At 38.9% G+C, this 11348-nt stretch overlaps 1 protein-coding gene across 1 annotated transcript; it reads left to right on the top strand.

The window, feature by feature from the left end:
- The first annotated feature begins 4399 nt into the window (after window positions 1–4399).
- LOC125671636 (uncharacterized) lies at window positions 4400–7419 on the top strand. The gene is made up of 3 exons (XM_048907463.2): window positions 4400–4458; window positions 5368–5415; window positions 5541–7419. Exon 3 carries the CDS (start codon window positions 5559–5561, stop codon window positions 7290–7292), a length of 1734 nt encoding a protein of 577 aa, XP_048763420.2. The 5' UTR covers window positions 4400–4458; window positions 5368–5415; window positions 5541–5558; the 3' UTR covers window positions 7293–7419.
- Window positions 7420–11348: the final 3929 nt, after the last annotated feature.

The raw sequence follows: 11348 nt of genomic DNA, 5'->3' as shown, positions 1-11348 counted from the left end.
ATAATTTTGACGTTACGCCGTATATTCCGGTTTTGATGACATTCTAAGATCATCAAAGATGTGCATGTGGTAGATTTTAAGAATACATTGTAAATACATGTAGGTGGATGCTCTCTTGTCAAGCAGTTAATTACACTAATTCGAAGGGAGATGTGAAAAAAGTCCCCTCCCCCCGAAAGTCCTGACCCAACAAAGTTATTTGAAAAGAAAATACTATGTAAACTGTGGACCCATCATTTGCGTACTGACAAGTTGAGGTTTGGTACATGTATGGAGAAACGAGTACCATCTGTCTGGTCTGTGACTCGACTGAACATCTTCTTTTCTTTAATTCCTCTTGCGAAAGAACGGGCTCAAATATATACGACTCTAAACTTAACTGTTCGTGACTTGTCATGTTTACAGTGCTGCTGATGAAATAAACCGGAACTGACGGTGTGACATAATAAATTAAACTTCAATGGCCGCTCTCTTAGCGGCGGGTAATTTGAAATATAAGATAGATTAATATTGATTTAATTGTTAAGCAATGATTTTTGTTGTTAAAGACTGTCATTTACGATATCAGTAAGTAATACTTTATTCATAAAGGCAACAATGTGGTTAGGGTTGCCTTTCCCTTCAAGGTGTGAAGACATTTAAGAAGGGAGGAATGTGGCTATCAGACGAGTTCGATCATCGGTAGTTAGATAACTCAGTTGGTAGAGCACCTGACTGGAGATTCAGGGGGCCCAGGTTTGAATCCTGGTTTGGTCCATGGTATTTTCTCCATTCCCGTGACTTTCCTTTTCAACCAGTTTGCTTATTTGAGAATTTGAAGACTGTATATATGGGCACGAGTTCACAGTTTATACAGGTAATACTCCACCTACCTAAATATATGTTATACTGTTATACTATGTTATACGTCGAACTTGATAAAACTAGAGGTACATGCGTACAGTGGACAGACCTCTCTCTCTCGACCTCTCTCTCTCTCTCTCTCTCTCTCTCTCTCTCTCTCTCTCTCTCTGCAATGTCTATCAAACTGTCAATTATTTCAAATTGTGAGAAAATTCAGGATACTAGAACATTTTTCTAGTCGTACATGTATAGGATCATGTGGTGACCATTTCATTATGGAAAATTCAGAACTTGGTAAGTATCCTTTCCCTGCAGACTATCCATTTTCTTTTTACTTAGCGCCAAAAAGACTAATGAGCATATTGTGAATGCACTTGTACAGTGCAATGTGTGCATAGGTTGAGAAAAAATACCCCAGAGGAAATTCAATCTTCTTTTTCTTCTTCCATTTGGGAGTTGAACTCATCTTTGAGTATTTTTAGACTACGACTTGGGGAAAACAGCTTGCCTCCCTATTAAAAGATTAAAACTATATACATGCACATGCTGCGTCTGTTGTAGGGCAATCACAATTCCGACTGATCGATTTGATTGTATATATTGTTTAACATCCTTCTCGAGAATACTTCACTCATGTGGAGACGTCACCATTGCCGATAAGGGTTGTAAGATTAAGGCCCATGCTCGGCGCTTACGGCCTTTGAGCAGGGGGGGGGGGGGGGATCTTTATCTGGGACTGAAAGAGTGGCGAAATACATCTTTGTGGGTTTTCTGCTACCAGATTCTGTGCCCACCACGCGTTCTGGTATTTCCAGGGATGTAAAATTGGGTACTTTCCAGGTCTACTAGGTTCTTCTGTATTTTTAAAGCACATTATCAGCCTGCTTTTAGTACGTCGTGCTTGGGGGGGGATCCCATTTTAACCTGTCCAGCATTGCCGTTACACTTCTGGATCACGGCTTCTGCCATGGCTATAGATAAATCTGGCAGCTCTCCGTTGTACTGCCTCCAGGTACTTAATGTGGGTAGCATGGTAAGGATGTACATGTATATTCAAATCCTGGTCTTACTAATGTGCAGTACACATTGATCTTGAATTCCTGCCAGCATCTGTTGAGGTTTTGTCACAGGAAACCAAGGGTTCTGTTTCCCTCGCTGACAATATACAGTCAATGGATGACGCATGTTGGTTATTCGAATTACCGTGCATGTCTCTTGGTATAAAGGAATTTGCCATTTCTGTTCCCATCTCTCTTGGAGCACAGTAGTATCCTGTTGCTTTCGAATCTTGCGGTAGATTAGGTATTAATCAGCAAACAGTCTTGCATCCGAATTGATGGCCTGTAGAAGGTCGTTGATATATGAAAGGTGAAGATAACGAACAGCGACCAATCTCATAACTTGTATAAGCAATACAAAATAGAGAGTTGGGCAAACAAGGATCCCTGGACACACCAGAGATGGGATCAGGTGCCTAGGAGGAGTAAGCATCCCCTGTCGACCGCTCACACCCGCCGTAAGCCATATATATCTTGATCAGGTAAACGGAGTTATCTGTAGTGAAAATCAGTGTACCAAGAACGGCCTAACAATCGGTATGAAACATGTCAGAATTAGTAACGGACCCAGGAACGTTTCCTGTGGCATTCCTGGCAGAACATCCAATTAAGTTTGGGATTTGTGATCCTCTAATGAAATTGATTGGGTTTTCTCATGAAGCCAGTCTTCTATCCACTTTAATGTTGTTCCTCTAACTCCATAGTGAGGAGGCGGTGGTGTGGGACTTTGTCGAATGCTCTTGAGAAATCGAGCAGTATAATGTCCGTTTGGGCCCCCTTCATTCAGATTTTTTGCCAGGTGATGATTTGTCTGGATGAGCTGTGTTTCAGTGGATCTTCGAGCTCTGAACCCATGTTGTTCATCACAGAGGATGTTAATAAATGTCTGTCGAAATGATCCACGATGGTGCTGTGGACAATGTGTTCAAATATCTTACAAACAACTTAGTGACACAGGTTTATAATTGGAGACTAGGTGTTTTTCTCCGTTTTTGAATGGTTTACTATGAGCCAGTCATTTGGTATTCTCCCACTGTCTAATGACAACTGATATAGTCAAGTGAAGTAGAGGAAGAGAGTTCCTACTGCAGCTTGAAGAATGAAATTAGTAAAAGAATGAAGGCAGGTACATGTATATCATCAGGTCCTGTAGCTATGTGAGGTTTTGGGTTCCCGAATAATTTCTCTACTCCATGTGTAATTAGTAAAAGAATGAAGGCAGGTATATCATCAGGTCTTGTAGCTATGTAAAGTTTTGGGTTCCCGATTAATTTCTCTACTCCATGTGTAATTAGTAATCATGATTTTGGATCAGCTCTTTGGAGGAATAAGGCATGTCCTAATTCGCTCCGCTTTTAACATTGATTGGCAAGCCTACCCCCCCCCCCCCCCAAAAAAAACCAAAACATGTAGTCTGAGTTGTAAATACGTTTGTAGATTAGTGTAGTTGTAGTGCTAGATGTATTTATATGTAGTTTTTGTTATTATTCTCTGTTGATATTGGACACATTATGTAATTCTTTTAGTTTGTCCTGAAGAAGGGACGGGTCGTCCCGAAAATTTGACAACCTGGTTGTTCGCGTCGTTGGTCATTTTAGTGCTTTGTACACACACACACACATTCACACACACACACACACACACACACACACATATATATATATATATATATATATATATATATATATATATATATATATATATATATATTCACAACATATTTTACAAAAACTATGCACACAATCCAAATTTTATATTTCTCTAGTGTTTATCGCATTTTTTTTTTAACCGGAGGAAAATGCATGTAGTACAATAACTGTCATGTATTTATTTCGTTGGATTTTTCTTCACATACTTTATCATTACCTATTGGTATCTTTCAGTTGAATCTTAATATTAAAAAAAATCCAAATTCCGGATGATATCAAAGTTGAATTTATAACTTCAAAATGGCTTCAACGTCAAATCTTTGAGTTTCCATCAAGGCTAGCATGTGTATGTATGAACATTAGAACAGATTTTTTTTAATGTTGTCAAAAAAGTACTTCGTTCAGAGAGAACAAAAAATGGGAAAATAAAAATTCATCGTTTGAACTATTTCTACTTATCTATTTATCATTATTATGATTATTATTAATGAATTATTAAAAATGCAATATTGAATAAAAATAATTATTCAGAAATGAAATTGAGGAGGATATAAACACCAAAATACCAAAATTCATTCGACAAACATACAGCCTCTACCGATCTCTATGATATACAGAATCATAAAGGAGGGTAAAGATGTAAATTATATCTAATATTTACAAACTCCTGTCATTTCATCTTCTATCACACTACTAATACCTGCATATAAACCATTGTGATGAAATGCCAAAAGCACATGCGTGTGTGTGTACTCAGAACTTTTCCCAATAATTTCAAAAGAACTGTTACAATAACACGGAATTGTAAATGTTTATCATACAATGAACGACCTCTGCGCATATGTCATCTTAATCACTTCCTATACATACTAAAGAGCGGAAAAGAGAATAAGAACTATGTCTCGAAGGTAATCTGCTTTGTTGCATTAATTTACCGCCCCATTTACAAAAATATGTGTTAACGTATGTAATGGCGACGGAGTCTATGTCTTATTTTTGTGTTAGTCTGTATTTTGCAATGCCAACTTCTATTCTTCACTCCGATTAAGGTGCTTACATCTATCAATGTCGACGAGAGACGGAAGTTTGGGTTTACATGTTACATCTAGAAAATAACAAAAGTTTTTATTTCTCCTACTTTGATCAGGGATAGTTTGAGTATGTAAACTATGTATTAAATTTTTATTAACCAGTGGCTGTCTGGCAGATGAAATTAGTAGTTAGTACTACGCCTTATTTTAATAGCCAGTCCCCAGACTGACTAATTTTAAAAACAATCCTAACATATCGTGCCTTTCCGGAAAGCTCGGAAAAACTCAAGGAGAAGTTCCTGTACTTGACCTAAAGTTGACAGCAAAATTCTCGAATGGAACGTAAAACAAAGATATTTGAAATATGCTATATATGTGCACTCTGTTAATTCGCTGTCTAATATAGCAATATAAATAGAGGTCAGTGGCATCTCTACAAGAGTTGTGACAGGATAGTTACCATATTGTAATCAAACTCACTCATGTAGGAAGAGGGCTAAAATGGGCTCTGCCCAGTCCTATTCATTTATTTGTGTTTCTTCAACCAATGAAAATGATAAATAGTGTTGAATTAAAACAAAATACGAGAAGAACAAATTCACAAAAATGTATACGTTTATTTTATTGAGAACTAGCAAATGGAAGACAATTGATTATACAATTTACAGTGGGATGTTTGAGTTCAAACAAATTATTGACTCTTTTTAGCCCTACCTCTTCAGAAAGTGTTCCTACTTAATTATTGCTTGCTGACTTTGAGTTACCGGTAAATTATTTTAATTGCAGATTCGTGTCTTTGAGTTTTGGAATCAGCTGGAGGAAGATAAGCCATTGGTAGATATAAAAGTTAGAATTAGTATTCTCTTAATTCATTCCAGAAGGTTTTTTTTTTCTCTTCTTAATATATGTACTTCATTTCAAAGTTGCCGCTACCTGGGTTGTTTTTTTTTTTTGTACAGAACAGTATAACAGTGGACATGGCGTCTTCCGGTTCACAGGATAAAGATACCGGTTCACAGGATAAAGATACCGGTTCACAGGATAAAGATATCGCATTTGCACAAGATCTGCTGCCATGTACCCTCTGCAGTAACAATGTAGAACTTGTCTGCAAATCGTGTGGTGTCGATTTGTGTGGTAACTGTGCTGGTCCACATATGCTCTCGGAGCCTGAGAAGAAACATGATATTATAAAATATGACCAAAAATACCTGACAACCCCTAGACCATTATGTCCTAACCATACGGATCAGATCTGCGATCTCTTTTGTCAAAAATGCGATGTTCCTGTATGCGCTAAATGCATTGCTAACAAGTCTCATTTCAATCACAGTATGGTGGAAATTTCAGATGTTTACGACGAGAAATTTAACTTCATAATTCAAGAAACGAAGCTCTTGGAGGAAACTTTAGTACCCAAATATGATGAAATCATCGATGGACTGAAGAGGCATACAACAGAAGTACCAATAAGAAATTCCGTATTAAAGGGAGAACTTAGAGATCATGGCGAGAAATTACAAAGACTGATTCAAGGGACTATTGACAAATATATCGATAGCATTGAAGCAACCGAAAAACAAGATCTCTCTCATCTGAAAGACAACTTATCCAGGTTTGAAAATGTATTAGGAGAAATGCATCAAGCTATACAACGAAATAAAGAAATGCTCAGATCAAAGAATACCCAGATGTTCGGCTATCGGCCTGTGGTAGAGAAGTTTCAAAGAGTTCCGCCACGCGTAAGCGTAACGTTTGCTTCTTTTTTACCAGGCGCTATCGATAAAACACAATTTCTAGGAAGCATTGGAGTCCTGACTTCATCAGCTACAAAGGAGGAAGGTGAATACATCATTCCACTGATGGATCACCTCTCGATGGTTCAGTCTCACTACAGAGAGGTGCTACCAAGATCCGTCATTACTGCAACAGCGGACACCACCTACAATGAGCTCTTCAAAATAAGTTGGCTGAAATTAGATGAGGCATGGATAAGTGGAAACGACAAAACAATAACAAGAGTCAACAGCAAAGGATCGGTTCTAGAGAAGATTGCCACTAAGTCTGGCCGTTCCACCAATGGCCTGGTAGTTTGGAAAAACGCAGATTTGCTGTACATTGATTGCTATGATAAAAAGGTTGTAATGGTGAAGAACAAGAAAATGACTACACTTATCAAAACTGACTGGAAACCGACGGAGATTAGCTGCACACTATCTGGAGATATTTTAATCTCTCTGTGGAATAACCTATCTGGAGATGATAAAAGATTCAAAATCTTACGATATTCTAGGGATGGATTGGATTTGAAGCAAGAGATCCGCTATAGAGAAAATGGCCAGCCCCTTTTCCAGAGCAAAGGGCCTCACTGCGCCATCCCTACCGCCGAAAACAGGAACGGTGATATCTGTGCTGCCGACTGGAACGCAGGTGTCCTACTTCTGTTGAACAAGATCGGAAAATTAAAGTTAAAATATACCGGTTTACAAAGCGTAGTGTTTGATCCAAGGTATATAGCTACGGACAGCCAGGGACATATTTTGGTATCGGACTATGACAATAACTGTGTGCACATACTGAATGAAGCTGGACATCTTGTATCTCTCATTGAATATCTAAGAAGACCCGAGGGCATAAGCATTGATGACCAAGACAATCTGTGGCTGGTGGAGAGAGGGGGGAAACTCAAAGTCATTAAATACTTGGAGTGAATTTCAGACCGGAAACATTCGTGATTTTCTTAGAATCGGTTCGATGAATATTCACCGAGATTCATTTGGAGGATATTTCTGTAATTGATGATAAATTTAATTACTGGTAATAAATACATGTACTTAATATGCGTATGCTTGTACACCTGCATTTGCACTGGCTCACATAATAAATTTTTACTTAGGAATGTGGGGTTAGAATAAAAGGTGAATATAATGAACAGTGATTAATCTCACAATTCCCACAAGCAATACAAAACAGATACCTGGGCAAACATGGACCGCTGGACACACCAGAGGCGGGACCAGGTGCTCAGGAGAACCAAGCATCCCCTGTTGACTGGTCACACCCGCCGTGAGCCCTATATCTTGATGAGGTAAACGGAGTTATCTGTAGTCAAAATCATTGTGCCAAGAACGGTCTAATAATCGGTATGAAAAACGTCAGACAGTATTTGACCCAATTATAAATTGTATTGGCAAACTAGATCGTAATAACGACTATAGAATTTGCGAAATGCTGACTTTAGACGAGATTGTTAAAACCCCTGTACCATCAACTTGTTTGTCAGTAGCTTGCCTTGATTTCAAATCTGACCACACGCAGAATAAGCTCTTGCGTATCGAATCGGTTGAGAGATATAAACACCATTATGCAGGTGATAATGGAATATTGCTACATAAATATGGGAAGTTGACGATGGAGAAGCTGAAATCATCCCGTTTGTCATACAATTGAGTTGTCAGTTTGCCGTTAATGTCTACTTTCAATAAAATATCTAAGTATGAAGCAGAAGTGGACGACTCTGTGGTGTCCTTTTTTTCGAGCTCACAAGGATATATCAAATCGACATATGAATGAAAGTTATTATTGTTAATAGACAAAATGTCATCGAAATGTCGAATTGAAGGCCCCAGTGAGAGATTTTTTCTTCTCACGTAGAAGTTTTTAAATAAATTCTGCTTCATATGAGTATAGAAACAGACCAGCTAACAAAGGAGCACAATTCGTGCCCATGGGAATTCCATCAGACCGTTGGAAGGCCTGATCACCAAAGACCACGAAGATATTGTCATTGAGGAACTCTAGCGTATTTTTTATTTTAACTTCAGAATACTTGTGCGTGGAATGAAAGTGGTGTTTAATAAAGTAAGATTTTGAATGGCTGATCACTAGATATGAATATTTCCGTTTTCCATTTTTGTTGAAGAAGCAACTGTCTATGATGTCAAAAAGTCTAGTCTTTAATTTATCGTGAGGAATGGTCGTGTATAGTGTTGAAAAGTCATAGGTTTTAGTGTTATTGATTTGGGGAAAATTCTACGATTTCAAGTTTACTAAAAGTTCTTTAGAATTTTTTAGAAACCACATTTGAATAACACCACTTCTGGCATATGTAGTCGCACAATAAGTTTGAAGTTTCTCCTTCACAGCTGTTAACATTTTCGTGAGGAGGAAAGATAGGGGCTTGGTAGAGCACTTACTGATTTGGAAGGAATATCATCCATGGTCCGTGCTGGTTTATAGAGCCTGTGGTAGGCAACATCCATAATCATAGAGTTTAGTCTGTATTCAGGTGTTAAAAAATCCAAGTATAGACTAGCCATAGCTTCTTCAACTAACGTGTGTAAAACTCTCAATGGAACAGAGTAAAGTTTTTTATGAGTATGATGTGGACCTAATTGTCTGTTGACGTAAGGCAAAAGTGAATTAAACGTGACATCATTTATACTTGGTCTTTTATATGAACGATGTCCATGACTGCGTTTTCGTCTTTGGGTATTAGGAAAGAGTCCCATCCCATTCACGTTATTTCCTTGTGGACTAGTCAAATTTCCCACATCATATACATTATCATTGCATCCATATGGAAATGCAGTGCCTAGGGTCCTGATCCAGTGATCTTCTTGTTGTCTACGAAAAGGGGTACTTAATGTTGGATTGTTTTTACGATGGTATTTTTTTTTTCAAAATCCTTACCCTCATGGACAAGATGGAGTGGTCCGGTGCATTAAAATGCTTGTAAAGAAGTTGGTTACCACCATTATTAAGTTGAAATCTGTGCCCCGATATTCTTTTATTAAGTGAACCCTTGGTTTCTCCCACATAAATTAAGCCACACAGGTTACACTCAATGGCGTAGAAATTTCATAGATGACTAGTATAAAACTGCGAGAATATTTAGTTCTGTATCTGTATTGGTACGTTGAATCACCACTTCTGGCATATGATCAACGGAAATGGGAGAGCGCAAGTATACCTTATTCGCGCTGAAGGTTTGATTTAAAGCCTTCTACAGTCTTTGAACACACTTGATGGTCACTCAGTTCACTCCAGTCAATGACTGTGCGTACAAAGGATGAGTTTCTTCTTATAGGTGTGTTACACGATGGTATATTGAAACTACGGCTATTGTTGGTACTATGGATGATGTTCCGTGTTTCAAAGTCAGTAAATTTCTTGGCCTTGATTTGTCGCTTGTTGGTGGCTGCTACCAAGTAAGTATCAGGCGGTATAGCTGATGTTAGCCCTTCAACCACCTTGAACAGGAACGTTAGGCGTAATTCTTCCTTCGTTCTTGTAAAGATGGAAGATCTAAGGTCTTAAGCATGTTGGTAATGCTCCCTGGTGTCCGGTTTTTATAGTATCCAGTAATAAAACGAGCTGCTTTCCTTTGTGTCTTCTCCATCTTGATGATGTCTGATTGAAGGAAGGGATCCCATATAATGGCCCCGTACTCTAGTGTAGAACGTACTAGGGAGATGTATGCTGTTCTACGAGTAGCTGAAGGGCTGTGGCGAAGATTCCGTCTCAGAAAGCTAGTGTGGAACTTGTTTTCCTACATATATTATTTATGTGGGTCGTCCATTTAAGGTCTGATGACAACATGACCCCTAAGTACGGGTTTGTCTGTACACTTTTGAGGATGGTTCCGTTTAGCTGGTAAAAGAACGTAGACTTCTATCGGACATTAAGCACATAGCATTTAGTGGCATTAAAACGCATCCCCCACTTCTTCGCCCACTGTTCCAGGTTAGCAAGGTCTTGCTGCATTATTAGGTGGTCTTTGTGTGTTCTTATCTCACGGTATAGTAGGCAGTCATCGGCGAATAAGCGGACTTTAGACTGCACCGTATCAGGTAAGTCATTTATATGACAAAGGAATAGGAGGGGGCCTAATACAGTACCCTGGGGTACTCCTGAGTCCACCGTGACTTCTTTTGAGCACTCCCCTTCAACAACTACCCTCATCAGTCGGTTACATAGAAATGATTTGATCCACTGGTGTAGGCGGCCCTGTATTCCGTAAGCTTTCAGTTTATGAAGAAGCTTATGGTGTGGCACGGTGTCAAGTGCTTTCAAAAAGTCTAATATTGCAATATCTGTTTGTATTCCTCTGTCGTAGCTTGATGTTAGATCTTCAATAGTGACAGCTAGCTGGGTTTCGCAGGAATAACCTGAACGAAAAGTCAGGATCTTATGACGTTCTAAATGCTTCATCATGTGACGACAGACAATGTGTTCGAGTAATTTACTTAGCAAAGAAGTTAAAGAAACTGGACGGTAGTTTTCCGGTAGTTGGCGGTCTCCCGTCTTAAAAACTGGTGCTATATTTGCATTGGGCCAGTCATTTGGTAGGCTTCCTTAATCAAGAGACCTCTGGAAAAATCAATGCGATACTCGGGGCAAGTTCGGTAGCACAGTCTTTCAACACACGGTTAGGTATAGAATCAGGTCCAGGCGCCTTCGAGGTTTGAATGTTTTTCAATAACTTGATGACACCGTCCTCGTTGATAGTTATGTCTGATAATAAAGTCTCACTCGGCGCATTGGCTGGTGGTAATTGGTCTATTAGTATATCAGGTTTTGACTTGCTGTCACTCACAGAAGAGCTGGCCTTTTCTCTTCAGAGGTGATACTCCAACATTGTCTTGTTGTTTTGACTTCACATAACTCCAGAAGGGTTTAGAGTTGTTATTTGCCAGACCTTCTTGAATAGTCTTGTTCACGTATGACCACCCCGCTCTACAGAAAGCCTTTTTGCATTCACGCTG

The sequence above is a fragment of the Ostrea edulis genome, chromosome 4 (genome assembly GCF_947568905.1).
Source record: "Ostrea edulis chromosome 4, xbOstEdul1.1, whole genome shotgun sequence".
NCBI lineage: Eukaryota > Metazoa > Mollusca > Bivalvia > Ostreida > Ostreidae > Ostrea > Ostrea edulis.
Note: the sequence above shows the minus strand (reverse complement) of the source record. Positions and strands in the feature narration are given on the sequence as shown.

Coding starts and splice junctions, on each gene's coding strand:
- LOC125671636 (XM_048907463.2), top strand. CDS start 5,559: ATGGCGTCTTCCGGTTCACAGGATAAAGATACCGGTTCACAGGATAAA.